The sequence below is a fragment of the Vanessa tameamea genome, chromosome 17 (genome assembly GCF_037043105.1).
Source record: "Vanessa tameamea isolate UH-Manoa-2023 chromosome 17, ilVanTame1 primary haplotype, whole genome shotgun sequence".
Classification (NCBI taxonomy): domain Eukaryota; kingdom Metazoa; phylum Arthropoda; class Insecta; order Lepidoptera; family Nymphalidae; genus Vanessa; species Vanessa tameamea.
The window spans coordinates 8,206,598-8,229,227 of record NC_087325.1 but is presented as its reverse complement, the minus strand read 5'-3'; the positions used below and the strand labels follow the sequence as shown (position 1 = coordinate 8,229,227).

General features: G+C 31.3%; 1 protein-coding gene across 1 annotated transcript; it reads left to right on the top strand.

The window, feature by feature from the left end:
• The first annotated feature begins 3,193 nt into the window (after positions 1-3,193).
• On the top strand, positions 3,194-9,331 carry LOC113400439 (U-Kazal-Dg21.2-like). The gene is made up of 4 exons (XM_064217589.1): positions 3,194-3,261; positions 6,012-6,161; positions 8,566-8,772; positions 9,220-9,331. The coding sequence occupies exons 1-4, from the start codon at positions 3,222-3,224 to the stop codon at positions 9,321-9,323; spliced, it is 501 nt and encodes a 166-aa protein (XP_064073659.1). The 5' UTR covers positions 3,194-3,221; the 3' UTR covers positions 9,324-9,331.
• Positions 9,332-22,630: the final 13,299 nt, after the last annotated feature.

The following is a 22,630-nucleotide window of genomic DNA, read 5'->3' as shown; positions in this document are numbered from 1 at the left end:
AATATTTTCTCCAATGAATGAATCTTTTATTATCAAAAGATAATACACAAAAGGCTCCATTACGTTCCATTTACACCCTCTCCGGCCAAGTATTATTCAGTACGACGATCTCTTTTGTATTCGTCTGTTCCTTATATAGTGTCATGTTATTGACGTTTTATTATATAAGATTATTATCTAACTATGTAAATTTATATCTTTAAAATAAAATGCGTGTTCTCGTTCAAATGTATTACGAGTCCATTTCTGTACTATACTCTGTACTAAATCAAATCAAATCAAATTCAAATCAAATCAAGTTTATTCAAGTAAACTTCACAACGAAGCGTTTTTGAATCGTCAATATTAAAATACTACCACCGTTTCGGAAAGCAGGCTCCAGCGAGAAGAAACGGCAAGATACTCGCATAGTTGCTCTTTTCAAATAAACAGATTAACAGTGCTGTTTTTTTACAGTAATTAGTGTCCTGTGATGGAACCCAAGCCTAAATCCAGGCGTTTTTTTCTAAAAATACACTACTATACAACATATCCGAAATTTCATGACGATGAAATGATGATGATGACAGACATATAAACTCACACACGGACGTGACGCAATTAATATATACGTAAGCTTTAACGGCTGGTTTACTTCTTACAAGAACGACTTTATTAATTAGCAATAAACAAAAAAACCAACGTGTGTTGTATAGAATACTGCTGATCATTAAGCTACCAGCAATTTACTTACGTCATTTAATTGTCAGATAAGTGTCTGAGTTTTTTTGAATTTTCGAGTTCAATACAGTTACACGTCAGGTGACGTAACAAAAGTAAAAAAAAAAAAGTAAAATGTAAAAAAAAAGTGAATTTGTTCTGTCTCCTAAACAAGTCGAAGTTAGTCGAAATTTTGACTCTGATTTTAAATCACATTTTAATTTAAAACTTGCGATGACATTATGTTAGAATTCGTGAAACGTTGACAACCGACTTACCGTGATACGCCATTTTGATTCGTGTATCCTATAAATTCTATAATTATTATAGTCAATATCGCATATCACATTCTTACACGCTCGTTTTATACGGTGAGTTTCTTGATACAGAATAACTCTACTGAAAGGTCAAATAGGTATTTTGAATATTTCCGGTGGACTTGTAAGTTTCTTTGTATCATATCATCCCAAATTTTAATATATATATATTGGGTTATATAAATTAAGGCACATTAAAAGAGAACATATAAATTAAAGATCAAAGACACGGACTATAACGTCTGTATAGTCTATTCCAACCACAAGAGCGCAAAAGCCAAATAAACAACATTTGACAACGAATTGACGCGGTATCTTTGGTCGAGAACTTGAATAATCTATGATCTTTAGTATGGATTTGCGAGAAAATGGCGTTTTGAACATCGACGAAATTGTTATATGGAGTGGATGAAGATGAAGAAGATTTGGAATAGTGTTGAATTATAAATAAATATATATTAATCAAGAACTATTAGTAGTGAATATAGCTGAGCTATTGACAAATCGCATGGAAAACGTAAATCTAAGTTTTGTTTATATTAATTCTTCAATTGGAATGGTCTATAGATATAAATGGAAAACTATCTGTATTGATTGTTTGATACTTGACATGATACTATGAAAATATCCATTTTCATTTTGTAATTTCTTTTGGAAACTAATTACCATTTGAAGTAATTCTAAATTTTGACCAGTTTTAAATACCCTTTCTAAGTTTAAATTAATTGACACGTCCCTATTGAGTGAGCCGAGATGGCCCAGTGGTTAGAACGCGTGCATCTTAACCGATGATTGCGGGTTCAAACCCAGGCAGGCACCACTGAATTTTCATGTGCTTAGTTTGAGTTTATAATTCATCTCTTGTTCGGCGGTGAAGGAAAACATCGTGAGGAAACCTGCATGTGTCTAATTTCAATGAAATTCTGCCACATGTGTAAACACCAACCCGCATTGGAGCAGCGTGGTGGAATATGTTCCAAACCTTCTCCTCGAAGAGAGGAGGCCCAGCAGTGGGAAATTTACAGGCTGTTAATGTTATCCCTATTCAGACATTTATAAATTACCAACAAGTAGTATGCCATATCACTCTCAACGACAGCTTGAGAGTTTCATATTTAAAATTTATAAAGTCGAAATTAAATTCAAAGGTCGGGATCGGTTTATTTCACAAATCACAAACGTTCGATTCCATTACCAGCAAGGGATACTTTCTTATAACCAAACCTTTCTCGAAGTGTAATTCTATTTGGAAGAGAACTTGATTATTTTAAAATTATTCTTGAATTTCCATATAAAGAAAGTATACTTTATTCACGTAGGCTTTCATAAGTTTTTATTCTCGTATGCCATTTTTTATTCTCATATTTTGGAAATTTTACCGATGAGAACCAGCAAGAAAAACCTTTTATATTTTGCTTATTTTTTTAATTTTATTTCGTTTAATTATGTTTAACTTTATTCATAAATGTTTAAGATTTCCCTTAGTATATGTTTATTGATCTCATTAATTGTATAATGTTACCTATTTGATTTTATGTATGTTAGTTTTTTTTTTAATTTTAATAACTGTGTAATTAGTATCGGTGGAAACTTAGCTGATGTATGTAATATTGTATATATTTATGCCATAAGTGTCATATCATCTTTTGTTTCCCTAAAATAAAAAAATAAAAATTAAATAAAAAAAAACCCGACAAGCAACTTCTAAAACCCGAGCGGAACGGGCGAGAACTAGTTGTTTAATAACGCTTACAAAACTAGTATCTAATATCTACCTACGTTTCCTATTTTAATCGCTATGCGTATCCTTCTGACCTGGAAGACAAAAGCCAATGATAGTTTAAGTATTACGCCTTGTAGACAATTCGAAGATCCGTATGAAAAACACTTCTATATTAAATGATGATTTTCGACTTTGACTTGACTTTGAAAAAAAAAAACATAAAACATAAATAGTTTCTATATTATAGTAACTGGGCCTGAATTAAATAACACGTGCCCACAATTCATATAAATAATATTTACAATTAATTCATATCTCAAATTATATTTATATTTTTAAATTAAGACACAGAATTACACAATATAAAAACAACATCGGATAAATTTTCATCAAGGATGTAAAATTTTATCTTAATTGAAATTTCGTCTTATGTTCAATTAAAATGATTACTTTTATGTTTTAGTGAAGGACTGTCAACAGAAATGAATTATTTTGTGATTATACTTGGCGTGTTATTCAATGGTAAGACTGCTAATATTTATATATACTAAATAGTCGTATTTATTAACCGACTTCGAGAAAAGTCATCAATACGGTTGTATTTTCTTTTTATGCTTGTGACCTCATAACTCCGTTACTTTGGAATGGATTTGGGCAAGTATGTTTTTGTTTGAAAGGGTATTTATAACATATTTCTCGTTGGAAGCGTGAAAAGATACAGGTTAACATTTTTATAGTATTTAATTTTATTTATAATTTATTTTCTTACAATGTTTTTATTTGTTAACATTTTATAATATTAATTTATTATTTTGATCAAAGTTATCTGCTGTACAAATAATACTAGTGGTTTTTTGCGAGTATTCCGGTGCGCTCACCACCAGTGAATCACACATACCCCACTCCATGTAAAGTAGAAACGCGTAAATGCGTTTTTACAGCGAAACGAACAAAAAGATCGACCGACGTGTGTATCGTGTTGGAACGAGAAACGGCAAATCGCCATTTCATGCTCTCATGCATTATTACAAAAATTTTTTTTTTAATATACGTGGGCGGACGATCATATTGGATACACCTTATGTTAAGTGATCACCATCGCCCATTCCTTAGTTCCTGTGGGTTTTACCTACCCAGACGGGCTTGCACAAAGCCCTACCACCAAGTAAAAAAAAGGAAAATATATTTATTTTAATAACGAAATAATCGGTAGAAATCTAGTGAATTATCCTTTAACTCTTTATAAATATATCGTTTCTGTTATTGTATATTCGTAAAGTAGCTTCAGACATTGAGAGAATAAAATCGAACCCACCTTTAATATTGATTTACTACTTTGTAGAACTATTTGTATTACCATGTTGCTTTTTATGTTAAAAGCAACGTATCTTACGTAATATGATTTAATGTTTGATGTTTTAGTAATAATTAAGTTTAGTATAGATTTGGTAACATTAAATGAAAAGACATAAAAAAAGGTTCTTTACATTAGGAGAAAAATCTCCTGATGTAAAGAACCATAAATTGAGTTTGAGAGTAATCTTATTTTTCCTACACTTTCCTTCCAAATCAACTCAACCAGATGGATTCTGGCAAATCAAATTATTTGAACCAAATTTCTTGGTTGATTCCGTGTACCGAACGATAATGCTACGAAGAGTACTCCAAGTATTACGTGACTTGTGGTATATACTCGTAGCTTACACTATACTATGTTGTTATTACAGAAATTAACAAGCAAATAAGTTAAACCTTGTTATTAAGTTGAAACTATAATATGACTTATCTTATATTATAGAGTTAACTTGATAATTCAGCTATTTATTTAAAAAAATACGTTAAAGACGAAAAAGGCTTCATTGTTTTTCAGTCAAAATAAATGTAATATTTTAAATATTTTTACGTATAAGTTAATAAGGATAATATAACTATAAATACTTCGATAAAAATAAATTCCAATTTTTTTTTATCGAAGTAAATAGAATATCCGCACATCTAAATACAGACGGCTTAAGTTTTCACCATTTTTGAATTTGGTTAATAAGTATTTATTTTATACCGTATAAAATATTAATTATTATCTTTAATATAAGATAAAAGCGCTCGATTCACAACAATAGAATTCAATGGATCCAGATCGAGCTTGAAACATAACAAAAGGATTAAAAAATAAAACCACTTAGGTACTTTTTTAAACCTAATTTTATTGATACAAATTGAGCTATCGAGGGAAATAATAAAAGTATTTACAAACATTTAAAGTTAAAACAAATACATTATGTTAAGTGTACCTGACTCGTGAAATAGAGTTAAATCTAGTTTACGAGTCAGAGTCACATAATATAATTTTAAGTCTTTCTTTTCTTTCTTTCTTTTATGTCATAGGTTGGCGGACGAGCGTATGGGCCACCTGATGGTAAGTGGTCACCACCGCCCATAGACAGTGGCGCTGTGGTATTAACCATTCCTTACATCGCCAATGTTCCACCAACCTTGGGAACTAAGATGTTATATTCCTCGTGTTACACTGGCTCACTCACCCTTAAAATCGGAATTTAACAATACTGAGTAGTGTAGGCGGTAGAATATCTGATGAGTGGGTGATACATACCCCGACGGGCTTGCACAGACCCCTACCACTAAGTTACTATTGTGTTGAAATAAAGATTATTATTATATTTAATCTTTAACGTTTATGTTTCTTTACCGTTTTTTATTCCTTTTAGAGGGCTAATGAAACAGATACACGAGCCGAAGCCAAGTGTATCAGCCTTTAGTAGAATTAAGCATACGTTGATGACAAGAATTTTTATATGACGGCAAGTGTTGAGAATAGCAGTTTTCTGAATAAGTGTGATGGATTATAACCCAATTAAAATATAAAACAATAATAATATAATTAATAAGTATTTCATTATGAACACAACTAACCTAAAACTTAGCATAATAGGAAGTCAAAGTGAAGTAAAAGCGTATAAATATATAACTGCAGAACCTCAGTCACCTCGCCTTTTAAAGAGAACATATGGAGCCTTTTTTCTTCAAATTTATATGTGTTAGTGGATACATATGTGGTAGATTTTCTTCAGACACATGTAGAACCTGACAAGGTTTTCCGATACCGAGTACGAGGCGAATTATAAAAACGAATTAAGCACATGAAAATTCTGTGATGGCGGTGTTCAGTACAATAAATAGTTACTTCTGCAAATATTTTTAATTTATTTTATAATTTGTGAAATTATTTCTTGTTTATTTTGTATCTTTTATAGAAATTGCAAAATCATTCAGCCAAGAATGTCAAATAGATTGCCCCGTTGAAAATGAAAACATGATTTGTGCCTTAGAAATCAAAAAGAGCGCCTACAAAATGTTTCTTAGCAAATGCGCAATGGAGGGTTTTGCTAAATGTTATGATATGGGTAAGATATTTAATTATTGTTTCGAAAAATATAATTGAACACCGAATCTTCTTGCTATATCTATATATGTTATATTGTTTATTGAACTTGAACAGAATATAGACAAAGAACATGAAATACAAGAGGTAGGCTTAGATATATTAAAGCAACCTTAAAAAGGAAGACGAAGGAAAAATAAAGATAGCGGTGTAAATTAAATTGAAAAACACATATAAATACATTACTTATATACAATTTTTATTATTAGTAGTTTAATATTTTGTATATATATTACATAGCTGTGAAATAAAAATCAGAAAAGCGTCTGGCAAACAAAGCAGACATGCTTTATACAGATAGTAAAACTAAATTCTATTGTATTATTATAAGTATACTTATATACTGGACTTAAAAAAAGTAGGAGCTTCTCATTTTGAATAGTTATACCGATATAACTCCGTCATATATATTCGGATTTGCTATTTTGTATTTTGTTCGAAAAAGTTTATTCCGAAATAATGACTTTCGGAGCGGATAACGAAACATTTCAATAAATGCCAGCAATACAAACGCAATTGCTGCTTTATATATAAACTACAAATTGAATATATTTTTTTGTTAAAATTTTTTTACATTATTTCTAAAATACCGAAGAAGAAGTCCCGCTGCAATTCTTATTAAAACTACTGTTTACAAGATGGGGATATAAATGACGGTGGATACAATATCTGAACTTTCTATTTATTTACTTATACAATGACGCTCAGATACACGCATTATATGAAATCATTGAGTTCAATATGTTTATTTAGATTTATTTGCGTGAAATGAAAATATTTTTACTGACCTGAAAATAACTATAAAATATTCCACTTAAATAACTCATATACTTTGCAGTAAAGTCTATTACTTTGAAATATATAAGTATAAAAATATTTTTATTTTTTCTACGAGAAAAAGATTAAATTTAAATTTAAACGACCGTGGACCAAACAAGGATAAGAATTTTGCAATATTGTCCTTGCTATTATATCCTTAATACCTATATTTTTAGCAAACATCGTCTTAGTCTCGCTATGAATGTGTTCTTCAAAGTAATCAAAGAATACTCCTCTTAGCTCTTTATTATTTTAGGTGTTTTGTGTGGTTTAAATAGTGTATGTAATGTTGTATGAATGAAAGCAAAAAGTGGATTCGAAAAGCTTCTCCCTGTTCGTATTGTTTTTATTTTCCCTAGTCTTTCATACATATGCATATTATAAAGAACTTAGTAATTATAATAATACATTTTAAAAATTTACATACTCTGAAAGTGTTAGAACCGAGATAGTTCAATAGTTGGAACACGTAAATCTTAACCGAATCGAATTGCAGTTTGATGTTTTTTTTTTTCTCTTTTCGTGTTCGATTTTCGATTAAGACCTCTAACAAAATAGTGACAAAATGACAGCCAATAATTGTCACTAACGACTGTTACTTTATCGAATGTATCATTTGGAGTTTATTCTAGAGTCAAATATCTCAATTAAAAATAACAAATAATAGCTAAGTTGTTAAGCTAACAACAAACATAATGATACCGTCTAGTGTAAAGCAATTATTGGAATAACAGTTACGGCACTGGCATTTATGCAAGCAATTTTATGTAAAACTAGATGGCAATCCCGATTTTTACAGGCTTTAAGCCGAGCGGCGTGGCAATAACTGAGCTTCAATGCCCTATAGCTTTACCTTACTCGGTGGTAGGGCTTTGCGCAAACTCACCCCCCATCAAATATATTTTCGGTTTGAAGTCCGAGTGACTTAGTTTTTCTATAGACGTAACCTAGCTCCCAAGGTAGTGGCAAACTGGCCATGTAAGGATGGTTAATATTTCTTACCATCAAGTGGACCATCTGCCGCCCACCTATCTATACGTAAAAACATTTAATCCTCATGTCCATGTTTAGGTATTTAACGAGATTTAAAGAAGGAAATATTATATTTTCTAATATTATATATATTAATGTAAAATGTTTATGTCACGGCTATCATATTATTTATAACATATAAAATCTGATAGTTCTTTCTTATAAAAAATATTACCTAAATATACCAACATATGAAAATGTAAGATATTTTTCAAATTACCACTAATCCACAAATTATGACTCACAAGCATAATATTATGTTCGATGAAATTAATCGTTTTACAATTAATGTTAAGCGTCAGTTACCATGAAAAAAGCAGAGGAAATATCAACACACTATTAATAAAATAAGGATACACTAGGGGTTTTCAAACACAAGGTAAATGCTCGCATTGGAACAGTGTGGTATCTATCGCTTCAAATCTATTATAACTGCACAAAAGAAGCGGGCATGCCCAGCTCTATAAAAATTATAGGCAAAGCACCAATATTTATCGCATCGAAATATCTTTCAGATTTTGTGAGGACGCCGCTGAGATATTGTATAAAGGAACATTTCGCACCAACACGACGCATGTACGGCGAATCTTGTCCCGTGTTCTGCCCCAGTCATTACCGACCTGTATGCGGTGCTTCTAAATACAGAGATTATTTGTACAGGACTTTCACTAACGGTTGTTATCTAGATATGATTAATTGCAGAGGAGACGAAGATTTCACAGGTTGGAACTTTTTTTTTTATTCCATATAAATTATTATTTTTTAGAAAATATACAGTATATACTACTGTATTTTATATGTAATTATTTAAGTATAATGTATAGTTGTAACGACTTTCTAGTGGCTGGATATAGGTACACAGATCTTGAGGTCTTGGATTCAAATCCCAGGTCGCGCTGATAAATATCGGTTTCTACTATGAAGAAATTCTCAGTAGAAGCCCGGAGTCTAGAAGTTGAAGTGCTTATTTCGTGTTTATAATTCATTACCTGCATTTAATTCCAATTATATTCTGCCACGTGTATCCACCAGCACGCATTCTCTATACAAAAGGAAAAATTCTTCTACTCAAAAGGAAAGCCCAGAGGTCGAACATTTACAATCTGTTACTTTACTTTTTATTTATATTTTTTATAATTAAGTTACATAGATAAAGTTTTTCATTCTAGGTTACGTCGAAGTTCCACTACAATTCTGCCAAAGACATCTAATGAAAAATATATTCAAAGAAAAACTCATAATGTCAAATGCCTACGACCATCGCGATTATTAATATACCAAAAGAAAAGAGCGTAAATTTATTAGTTCATATACCTATTAGAATAACCACGTCTTATCTCTTATTCAGTGGTATTAAGGGCTCACTCTCAACCATCTAAACAATAACAATACTTTCTCAACAAAAGTACCTACTCGCTTTATAATTTATATTAAGAGAAATTACATTAATTTCCTTCAAAACTTTGACATAATTTCTTTGATACTCTAGCAAAAGTTCCGGTGGAAAACATGACTTAAATTTAAAACATTTAAGTATGTTTAATTTAGGTATTAAAAACTCTATGTCATAGTTACAAACATTAATGTAATATTGTTAGAAATCATTTCTTCGTACTATTAATTTTTATTTTTAATAATTTCCACTACGTCGATAATATAAAACTTTTAGTTGAACATTTGAATTTATCGTGCAATAATATTTCCCCACAGCGCCCGATATCACTGAAGAGAATTAATTTACTGTCATGTACATTTGCGCTAAAGTTCTCACGAGGTATCGACATCAATTAAGTGATACTTACTATAATGAAACTTCGCTGTCAGTATCCTGTTTAAAATTGAAAATTAATTTGATTGTTCAGCACGTTGTAAATGAGATCAACGATAAACTGTATGTAAAAAATTAAATTTCAGATAGATAATTATTCATCATAGGTGTATCGTCCATATTTATAATAGGTATTATAGGGGAAATATTATTATTATTATCTAGCTGTTTATTATTAGTAAAGTGATAATGTTCGAAATTCGAAAATTTAACGTAAACAATAATTATATGAATTACATAGAATCTTTCGATCATTTTTGTCGGTACTTTATGTTATTTTTTCATTGATATCGTCGAAGTTCGTCAATAGCTAAACAAAGCAGAAAATGGTACTGATTCTTTTGTCTTTCTATTTATATATTATTAGTGTCTTAAGTTTTAATATCTTATAACTGGTTTTTGATATATATATATATATATATATATTTCTATTATTATCTTAGATATATATATATAATCGTAACAAATTTATCATGGTCCGAATTACTTGTCCAATTATTTTCTTATTTCTAAAATAATAGCCCGATTCGAATGACGTAAAAATAATACAAATAAATGATAAAAATAAATCTGATTATTAAAAGAAAAATTTAAAATGGCTGCATTATCTACAATAATGTCGAGGAAAACGAATTTATAATTATATTACAGTTAAGTTTAATCATTTGGTAAATACAAAAATAATTGATCTTATAAAATAACCAGCTAATCGTTCCTACTCCACATGGGAACAATGAGAGTCTAGTGATACATACAATAGTGAGATTTATGAATAAAAATAAAATCTTGCATTTCGTCCGACTCTAGGTATTAAAATCCTCGCATTTCTCTGGAATAATATCCATGTTTTATGCATGTAAACCTTCCTCTTGAATCACTATGTATATTGTGCAACCGCATTAAAATCAATTGCGTCGTTTAAGCGTATAGACGGCGGAAGGCGACTCAGTTATTTTATACTTATGTCGATATTATGTGCGGCATAAAATGCGGTCTCACTTACTAGCGACGAAAATCAATTTAACACAATACAGAAAATAATTACAGTAAAATTTACTCAATAATAATAATTATGTATTAAATACAATCAGTACATGCGAATGATATTAAATTTTAGTATTAAATCAAAACGCTCGTAGCGTTTAACCATACTAGATTATATTTTTACGTTTTCATTCAACTTAAAACTTCAATAAATAATAATAACTTTAAATTTGTTAAAATCATCTCTTTCAGAAAACAGTTAGTAAATTAAAATTTGAAAACTTTCTTGGCTGTTATTTTCTTATGTCATTATTGTGGAACCGGTTACGTTACGACTAGACAAAACTCAAATATTTATGACCTAAATAACTAATTACATACTTACTTGTAATACCGTATGATATAAATTGATAAGATATAAAAAAGGATTAACATTTATACATTTTTTACATTTTTACATTAGCAGTCTGTAAATTTCCCACTGCTGGGGTAAGGCCTCCTCTCCCTTTGAGGAGAAGGTTTGGAGCATATTCCAGCACGCGGCTCCAACGCGGGTTGGTGGAATACACATGTGGCAGAATTTCGTTGAAATTAGACACATGCAGGTTTCCTCACGATGTATTCCTTCACCGCCGAGCACGAGATGAATTATAAACACAAATTAAGCACATGAAAATTCAGTGGTGCCTGTCTGGGTTTGAACCCGAAATCATCGGTTAAGATGCACGCGTTCTAACCATTGGGCCATCTCGGCTCATTTATAGCATTAACATTTATAACATTAACGAAATAAATTATCTACAAAACGTTTTTAAACTTCTACAAATCAAATTAATGACACTATCAACACAATACTATCTTGACACACTTTTAAATTTAAGGCTATCTACTACCTCAGTAGAATACGTAGATTGTATGGAAACAAAGTGTTACAATGTGGTTAATTTATGTTCTTAATTCATCTGATGTTCGGTGGTTAAGGAAAACAACATGTGTATCCCACACTCTATTCGCTCAATCTCATAATCCCATGACAATACATCCGAGCAAAAATAATTAAGACGCAGGACCATCATTTCTTATGATGTAGTACTAGAGGTATTACGGTTAATTATTTGTCGTTTGGAAGGCCGTTCCATTATTTATGCTGGAAGACTGCACAAACTTTTAAATAAATCTATAGACTTCGAGAAGACACGTAACTTTTTTAAGCATCATAATTAATATAAATGACATTTTATTCGACGTAAACTGCCATAAATGCATTAACGTCCTCGACAAAGTCCCTACTTAGTTAAGAATACGGCGAGATCGATGCAACCGCAGTCGTGTGGTCGTAAGTTACGGGGAATTCCCGGCGCAGAAGCAGTCGCGGCCTCATCAATAATAATCACATTTTGATTATGAACAATTTAGATGGAAAACGTTCGTTAAGATCGTTTTAGTTTAATATATTAGAACATTAACTATAATTTACATTCACTTGTATTTAATTTTATCGCTTTAGTATCCGTGCCGGCAAATAGCATAATTCTCTCATATACCACCTTTTCTCAACCGTTTTCTTCCTCGCGAGTGTAACGCGTATACTGTCTGCTTTGTTGACATACATCATACGGTCTAAATTACAGGCTCAATTTATATTTGAAGGCAAAATAGTAGCAGACTCTTTGTAAACCCATAACCTAAAACGACGACAAAATTAAATAATTTGATAAAATCATATAATTTTTACTTCACGTTTACCGGTTCAAGCTTGACACATTATTTTTTTTTTTTAAAAAGGCAGACAGTCCTACCTATACACTTCTATTTAACCTTTAGTCAACTTCTTCCATGCATACTGGTAATGTGATAAATATACTTCTTACATGAAAGCGCCGCTGTATAGATAAAAAATAAATAAAAAAATGAATAAAATAAATTATTTGCATTACATTGGCTCGTCTCCAAAGAGTATTCAATAGCTTTTGTTTGTCAGAGTTTATAAGGAAAGAAGGGTTTGCTACTGATGAAATGACGAGAACACTTGTTTTTATTGGAAAAGTTTTAGACCACGCTGTATAAGTTGAGTAATTATGGTAATTCGAAGAGTTTTAATATTACAATAATAAACTCTCCTGTTCCGGCTTCGACTTTATGATCGAGTATGAAAACACGTTACTAGATTAAATCAAAATATACTTCATTTATACATTAGAATGTATGTTTAAGTCGCCATTTTACGTGTGTTTTTATTATTTATAGGTAGATCGGAAAATAGGCCACCTGATGGTAAGCTGACACCACTGCCAAAGAAATTGTAATAAATATTAACTATTTCTTACATTGCCAGTGCAAAACCCCTCTCTGAACTACGAAGTTATATAAGGTGGGTGGACCAAGGAAGGTCACTCTTACGAGTAAGCATTTTGTATTCGTTTATTAACTGGATAAATGAAGGAACTAAATTATTAAGTAATACTTTGTTTTATTGTGTACCATATAAATCACTTTTTTTTAACCTAGCTTTAATCACTTTTTATTAAAATTAAGTTTTATTAAGCTCTCCCAAACGGCCTTGCAAGGAACACGGCTCCAAACAAGGCAAATATTATACATCAGTCGTTTAACTTAAAAATATAATTGTAAAAATTGATATATCTGCTTTTACTAAAATTACATAATGAGCTTTTTCATTTAAGCGAAACATTAAATGCTCAATATGTTTCTATCATCTTTGAAAAACTCAACGAACATTACTTGAACACCATCCTATAACTAAGAATATATTAATGGAAATTATTTAAAAATAGTAGTAATGAGTATTATATTGACATCAAATAACGTGCTAACGCGTTTTATAATAAAAAGTAAAACTTTTTTTTTACCGAAAATATCATTCTTATGGGTCCGTTCTTTGTAAGGCCAAAGTGTTCCTAAGAAGGCCAAATTAACAATTATTATCAATTACTTTTTTTAAGAAGTGAGATTCTTCAAAATGTTGTTTTACAATGGGCTTATTCAATTTTTGAGCTCTAGCTGGGTTCATTAGCTGGGATTTTCTTTTTGAAATAGATGGCTTTCGAGCCAAAAACATATTAAGCCATTTGTTTTCAGCCATTCTTGTGCATACATATTGAAAGTGTTCTTGATTTTAAACTCCTTATAAAATAAAAAGGCTTGTTTCATGATAAATTATGGTAAGTATTAGGCGTAAGCGGTACACCCAGTTTTGCAAAACCGGTTGATTCGCTGTGATAAATCCTCTTCTAACTGTTTTATCAAAATAATTTTGAAAAAAAGTCTATTCAAAATGACTTAAAAAGGTTAATCAACCTTATAAATAAAAATATTATAAACATAAAACATTGTTTTAACTGTAACGGTACGTATTTATAACTAAAAAGTAACTGTACATATGTTATATGGTTTGTAGAAGTTCCTTGTGAGGCCCGTGTACCCTAGCAAGGCCAACCGTCAAATTTTTGATTGGCCTTATAAGGAACCAACGGCTTTCCTAAGACACTACCAATATTTTAACTTAAATCGATGCAAAACTATTATTTTTTTCTGAAATACCTATATCCTAATATGATAATTTACAGTAACAAATATGAGATAATAATACGTCATTAAACTAAAAGCTTTTGTTTTGCTATGCGCGCTCTTAACAATTGTAGCGTCGCCGATAAAGTCTACGAAGCATGAGGTCGCACAGCCACAATAGCGGCTCATGCGACTTGCCGCTGCATCTGTGGCCTTGAGTTTGATGCATCTTATTGTATAGCAGAAGGAATTTGTCGTTACATGTCAATAACTACGAATTTTCAATAGTTGGCCTTCAAAGGAGCTTGGACTTCCATGGTTCACCCACCTTATTATTTTATTTTGGTTATTATAAAATATGTTGTATGTACGTGTATGTATATAAGTTAGATATATACTGATATCCGTAAGAACTGGGCCACCTAATGGTAAGTGTTCCACCTACAGGCATTGGCGTTTTAAGAAATATTAACCATTCCATACATCGTCAATTCACCAAGATTTTATATCTGTTGTGCCTGTAGTTACACTTTTCCACTTATCTTTCAAACCGGAAGTCAACAATGATAAATATTGATGTTTGACGATACTATAATGTGTGATAAATAGATGGTACCTACGGAGACAGGTTTGCACAAAGAATTACCACCAAAAAAAATACTAAAAGAAAACTGATGTATTAATAAGTTTATAGGACTGCAGGCATAATAGAAGGTTAATAATATTTTAAAATTGGAATATTTGTAATTCCTATTGGAATACTTATGTTTTTAATTTTAAATGTTTAATTAAACAGCCAATCCTATTATCCTATCCAATTATAATAAAGGATAAAATCAAGAAATTTGCATTCAAATTTTAATATTGTTAACTGAAATATGAAATGTATCCAAAGTTAATGTTATGCAAATTATGTGATTGAAAATTCAGGCTTTTTGCGAAAAGTAATAAAATCATTAACCCATTCCATTCAATCATCATGACGGATTTAAGGATAAAGTTACCAGCGGTAGGACGACCCAGAAACTCAGTACTTAGATACCGTTTTCTATCAATTCAATAAAGTACAAAATATAATCGTTGGCTAGTTGCCGTTAAGAATGGTTGGGTAGATTAAATTAGACCTGAAGAAGATTATCGTCAAGATGCTAATTTAATCAAGAGTATTTACTTCATAACTTATATAAATTTATATGCGTGCACGTAGAATTTAGTCTAAAAATAGTCTTGAAATATTTCCGAAACATAAATAGGTAATAAAAAAGTTGAAGTTGAATTTTCTGCGAAAAAAAAAAATGATATTGCTTTAACATTTATTTCAAGGAAAAAATGTACAACGCCAATTAAGAAATGTAAACATTTCGGCGAACTTCCTCTCTGACTACGTTGTCACAATAAAACGTACTTAATAATAAACATATATCGGATAACACACACGTGCACTCTGGCAACAAATCAAAACCTATCAATAAAGTGCTTATAATTAATATTTTAAATAGCCCGAAGTAGTTTTGCCACATTCAGGACAAAACATTGTCAGTCTACCGTCTTTTGTCAATCGTGAATAGCCGTTTTTCAAACATACGAAATCGATGTCTGTCATTTTGATTGCAGCAAATGTCTGGCATTTTGATAGCAATGGAAATCATTCTTCGCTTTCGATCAGCAATGAGGTAAATATTTTAATATAGGTGTGGTATTTCACTTATTTCTTTATAAAATCGCCATCAATATTCTTATTGAAATAATTATCTAAGTCATGTGAGAATAAAACAAAATGGAAGCATCTTTTATTTTCTAATATTAATTGATTAATTTGCAGTAACTAACTACTAGCGGTTACACAAATTATCACAGTATAATAGTTCCATGAATGCGATATACTTTATTAGCAAACAAAAATACTAATTAATTGATACAATCTCTACATTATGTCCCAACTAGACAAAACTGCGGATTTACCCGCGCGAAAATTTATAAACTTTACATTAACCTGATTGGCGCAAAATTCTTAGGCCTTAAGTTAAATTGAAACGAGTTTTATATTCCTTATATACGAAATGATTAATTCCTCATACAAATTTCGAACCCTTTTCACGCCATTAAGGGATGATTTCCGCCATAAGATAATCTAACCGATGCGTTTCCCGGGGCCTGAAAATGATCTCCATATCAAATATCATATGAATCGGTTCCGCATTTGAAGCTTGATGAGGCAACAGAGTTACTTTTGCATTTGTAATATTAGTACAGATAGTGTTTTACAAAGTACGAAATATTTTATAGCTTAAGAATTTTTTAGTTAAGTTATAGTTATAATAATAATGTAAACCATTAAAGAATCGGTTCCATAAACTGTGATAATCATGTCGAAAACCGGTATCTGTGCAGAAAAATATTTTTAAATGAGAATCAGCAAATTTTTTTTGTTTACTAGTATTATAATATTTAGATATTACTAGTTTCCGCCTGCGGCTTTTCCCGCTTGTCAGGAGGATGTGTCGTGTGCAGGTGGTTCAGTGGAACAGATAGGTACATAGGATACCATGACCTTGTCTATTCCGCTGACAACATTTATGCAAAGTTTCATGATGATTGACTTTTACTGATACCCGCCTAGATAGGGCTACTAATTCCTTTGTGAGTTCGTTTCAACGTTAAAAACTTTTCTATTGTAAGATTTAACAAAAACCGTTTATGAACGTCTGTGTGCTAAATAACATTTATGAAAATGAAAATAATGCCATCAGGCCGTTTCAAAAAATAAATGTTATTGTAGTCACTAATATCTGACAAAAAAAAAAATATCCCGCTGAGTTTCTTTCGCCGATTCTTCTCAGGTCTGAGGAATTTCTTTTCGAACCGGTTGGAGAATTTTGACAGTCATAGCTTCTTCTTCTGTGTTGAATCAAGATATTTGAATTTGAATCATGAGTATAGTGTAGTTACACATTTATAACATTGCGAGCAAGATAGAATTACAGGATGATACAAATTTAACGCAGATAAAACTACGGGAACCGCTAGTAGTTTGTTACTGCAAATTAATCAATTAATATTAGAAAATAAAAGATGCTTCCATTTTGTTTTATTGTCACGTGACTTAGATAATTAATTCAATAAGAATATTGATGGCGATTTTATAAATTCAGTGTAAGTGAGTTGTCTCACCATCAAATATTCTACAGCTAAAGAATATCTCATGTTATCATATTTCGGCTTGAAAAGACCCAGCGGAATTATAGACTCAGGGTATATATAACAAGATAAATTCCATGGTTCGTGACACATTGTATAGTGTATTTCTAAATGTACTCATATTTACAGGATAACTTACCATCTATTCGTAGTAGCCATTTTGCTGGTCTGTTTTCTTGATACATAAAAAAGTAACTGTTTAATTAAGAGAGTAAATATCAGTATAGCTATATAAACATAATAACCTTAACTGAATGAACGAAGAATTTAACAGTTTCATAACATGAAACTGTTTACGTTTCATTATATAAATGTTTGGAAATATCCGTCCGTGTTGGGATGAACAAGAATGTAAAAATGCGGAAAACTTTAATTAAACAACACATATAAACCCGTGGAGCAAAAATTTATGTGACAGTGTTATGTATTAAGTAAGTAAAAACACTTTTTTTTAAAAGAGTATGTATTTAAAAATAGAATACATGGAATTCCTTTTTAAAAAAATGCATTTTAGCTGATCTTCGTCAATATTACGTGCAGAGTAAGCGAGACTACTTACAAAACAACCTGTAATTATCCCAGTCTTGGTTAAATCTGTTCTCACTTTTATTAAAAAATTCGTACTTAAAATATCTTTATTTAACATAGAGTTATTACATTTTCTTATTGCCTGTCAAAGTTCTACCACCGGTTCGGAATAAAACACATCAGACCTGCGAATAACGCGCGAAAGAAACTCAGCGGGATTTTTTTGTCAGAAATGTGGTGTTAACAATAATAAATTATTTATATTTATAGCACCACGCTGATCCGATGCGGGTTGGTGGATTCGCATGTGGCAGAATTTCGTTGAAATTAAACAAATGCAGGATTCCTCGCGAATCCCGATATTTTCCTTTACCATCGAGCACGTGATGAATTATAAACACTGATTAAGCACATGAAAATGTCTGGAAATGAATTCGAGATCATCGGTTAAAATGCAAGCGTTCTATGTGCCACCTCGACTCTGTTTGGGTTGCGTCTAAATTACTGTTCGTCGTATCTGATCCCTCTTACTGGATTATAAGAATGAAGGAAGAGAGAATTCGCTTGTTGCGCGTGCATAATTGAACGTAGCCTTTTTCGCCTGCAGTCGCTCTGGGGGGATGTTATCGTCACCTTTATACTAAATATTTCCCAAGAATTTTCAAATATATTAGTAAACGAATATTCTAACTAGATATTTAGTTTTAACAATAATGCCCGCACACATATTGTGTTTCATTCGAAAGCCAGTAGGTACAATTACATTGGCAATTTGCACTGAATACGCTTCATATTACTTCATCTATATTATATAATTGGATTCGGATAAATATCCTATATATTATTTATCAGATAGACAAATGGAATTAAAGACACTTATTATTCGCTAGGATTAGTAGACCTGTCATAGAAATTATTCGTTTTCCGATTATTTATCTGCAGTTGTAACGATCACTTCTCTGATTGTGTTACTTCAAGTATGTAATATATTTTAGTTTTAATTATAATGTGAAAATTTTCAATCTGTAAGATTACTTATCTTTATGATAAAATTTACCTTATTTCACTGTAATTCGAAATTTGATTAAATAGCGATTTATTAAAAATATCCAATTTGGCCTTTACAAAGAATTTCAAAAAATAATTATGTTTCTATTCGTTTAAATCTGCGTAAGGCTATACGCTAAGTGTGTGCGTTCATATAGGAATAACCATCAGGAGACTTCGTTTACGATGTAAATATATTTCGCTTATAAATAAATAGATAATAATACACAAAAACGAATGTCGTTTATCTTACAACTTACAATTAAACATCTGAAATAAATTCAAATAAATCATACGAAGGTTTGCCACAAATAAAAATAAAATAGAAACAATAAAATTATGAAACCAATATTTATTAAAGAAAAACGTCGCGTCGACGTCGTAGAGTAAATTCCCGCAATCATATTACTCATTTCTAAGACCTCCGCTTTGCCTTCAGACTCCATTCATCATGTAATTTGTCGTGACATTAATGCTGATCTTTTCCGAGTGGAATACTTCTAATTTAATATTACATTTTATTCTAGATAAAATATGAACTACAGTAACAAGTAAATAAGTGGTATATACTTGGCAGTGGAGCTTTGTGCAAGTCTGCGGCCGGTACTACCGAGGAGTCTTTATATATATTTTTGGCATAGGTTGGCGGGCGAGCGTATGGGCCAGCTGATGGTAAGTGGTCACCACCGCGCACAGACAATGGCGCTATAAGAAATATTAACCATTTCTTACATCGTTAATACGCCACCAACCTTGGGAACTAAGATGTCTCTTGTACCTGTAGTTACACTGGCTCACTCAACTTTCAAACCGGAACACAACAATACTGAGTACAGTTGTTCGGCGGTAGAATATCTGATGAGTGGGTGGTACCTACCCAGGCTTGCACAAAGCCCTAAACCAAGTAAAATATTTGCCAGTCTGCCTACCAATACCTATTTGAAATAATAAAAAAAAGCATTAAAATGCCGTTCTCTTTGGCGTACTATCCGGTTAAGAAGGCTTGGAGCTACAAAGACCATACAGTGCGGATTAGTAAATAGATATTTCATCCGACAAAGGTGCAAGTGAGATAGATTAAAAACAGTAATTAAGAGCGCTTATTCCAATTGCCGCTTGACATTTATTGTCATTTATAAACTTGTGTGCGTGTAACTGCGTATGCGTATATCATGAAGGCTTATCAATCATGAAAAATGAATTTATCAATCATGAAGGCTTAGTTACTTAAGCTAGTTTGATTTTTGGAAGTCTAAAGATTGCATTCTATCGATACCATAGATATTTTTAACTTTGCCTATTGATAAATTTTAATCTCATGACAAAAAAAAAATCATGAATAAGGCACATTACTCAAAACAAGATTATAATAATGATAATAAACCGTGAAGGCAGGATGTATAATATAAATTTAAATGTACTTTATTGACATAAGCTATGTAATTTGATTAGTGGAAAAGAGTAACTACTGAGTTTTTACATTTAATTCAATATTTCAACATGTCAATTCAAAGTGCTTTTACGAGCCTACCCGAATAAAGAATACTTTGATTTGATTTGATTTGCACATATTTTGTCGCAATGTGTTTTGAAGTGTTTTGTCTCGTATATCTTATTAAAAAAATATTATATCCATGAACATAATATGTAATATGTCATACGACTCGTCATAGTCGCAACATAATCAATATATACTGCGAACTAAAAAAAAGGCTACAAAGCGATTGGCTATTATTATTATTATTAATTTATTAGTAATATAGAAATGACATACCTTATACATGCCACGTGTTTAAATTTTTTTTTTTTAATTTGATGTTTATTTTTTGTTTTGAATTGAAAAAAGAGTTTCATTTTCATCAAGGCAGACATTCATTTTTTAGCGAAATATCAAACAACTTTTCTAGATAGGTATGTAGCTAGGTATTTCCCTCTTTCCTCTCAAATATGGAATAAGGAGAAGCTTCTGTTGCCAAGGATATTTATCTGGCTTAGTCCGACCCTGTCCTCGCTGCATTAAACGAATGCGAGTGGCCATTTGTAATAAAAAATAAACATTTCTCTATCGCTTATTCATTACAAGTTAAGATGCTCATACGTATTAAATGTTTTTATGGATTGTGGTCTCAAGTACGGTACAGTAAATAAACATGAAAAGAGTAACAATATGTATATAGTATTGACATTACGCACACTATAATAAAATTATATGTGTGGAATATTTCCTTAGTTTATGGTTTCCCCAAGCATGACTGTTAAGAATTATTTAATTAATACTAAAGCTAATTAAATTAAATAAATGAATTTTATACTATGATACAATTCAGATACATATTCCTGATATTCAAGTAACAGCCTACAAATATCTCAATGCTTTCTTCTTTTGACATGACATTGAAGTTTCCACACGATGTTTCTTTTTATCGCCCAAAATGAATGTAAAAAATGCATATGATTTTTTTTTTCATGTGATAGGTAGCAAACGAGCAGGAGGCTCACCCGATGGAAAGTGGCTACCACCGCCCATGGACATCTGCAACACCGGGGGGCTTGCAGGTGCATTGCCGGCCTTTAAGCAAGGAGTACGCTCTTTTCTTGAAGGTTCCCAAGTCGTATGCTTGCCGGATTCGAGCTCGCAATCATCGGTTAAGGTTCACGTGTTCTAACCACTTGGCCGTCTCAAATCTACATTTCTCATATGATTAAAATACTTTTATCCTTAAAACGAAGCTACCATCGTTACCAAGTTACCTACGACTCTTAGCAATTATCAATGCGTAATATTCTAATGTCTATCAATGATATATGAGATAGAATCAATTTATATTTTATAAATGAAAAGGCTTTTTATTGGGTTGTTGAAAAGAGAAAAATTGAGGATTATTAACAAAAAATGTTAACACTTATCTGCCCAATGATTTGTTCTGCCTTCACCTAAAAAACAGTACTTGGGCTGAAAATTACAATCGTTTAAGATCTTTAATGTGCGCCATGTATCGAAGCCAAAAAAGTACTGGCCATTAATAGGTTAAATAAATACTCATTTTAGTCGGTGATTCCACTGTTCCTATTTATTTAACAAATGATTTATTGAACGTTTAATTCTTTATCGCGAACGCATCAATAAATCTTCCATCGTGTCTGATTCATCCTACGTGACATTTACAAAATAATCAATGTCCATTTTTCATGACGAAGAAACAAAAAAAACTTGAAATGATAATAAAGCTTAAAGTTCAATGGGTATCTGATGACTTCTACTCCACAGACCTTAAAATAATATTACAAAATTTAGTGTTCGTTGGTCGTATCTATTAAGGATACATATGCTAGAGTGATTTACCAACTCAATCTTTAAAGTTACGTCCTATCTTTAAAGCCTTAGCTGTGGAAGGGCCGTTACGACACCTTCGTCATCTTCGCCGAACTAGATCAGCCCTTTCTCGTTACTGCTCCGTCGGCTCCTT

Excerpts from the sequence above, each read along its gene's own strand:
- LOC113400439 (XM_064217589.1), top strand. The coding sequence starts at position 3,222 with ATGAATTATTTTGTGATTATACTTGGCGTGTTATTCAATG. Across the intron at positions 3,262-6,011 it reads ACTTGGCGTGTTATTCAATG|AAATTGCAAAATCATTCAGC; the intron begins GTAAGACTGCTA and ends TATCTTTTATAG. Across the intron at positions 8,773-9,219 it reads AGGAGACGAAGATTTCACAG|GTTACGTCGAAGTTCCACTA; the intron begins GTTGGAACTTTT and ends TTTTCATTCTAG.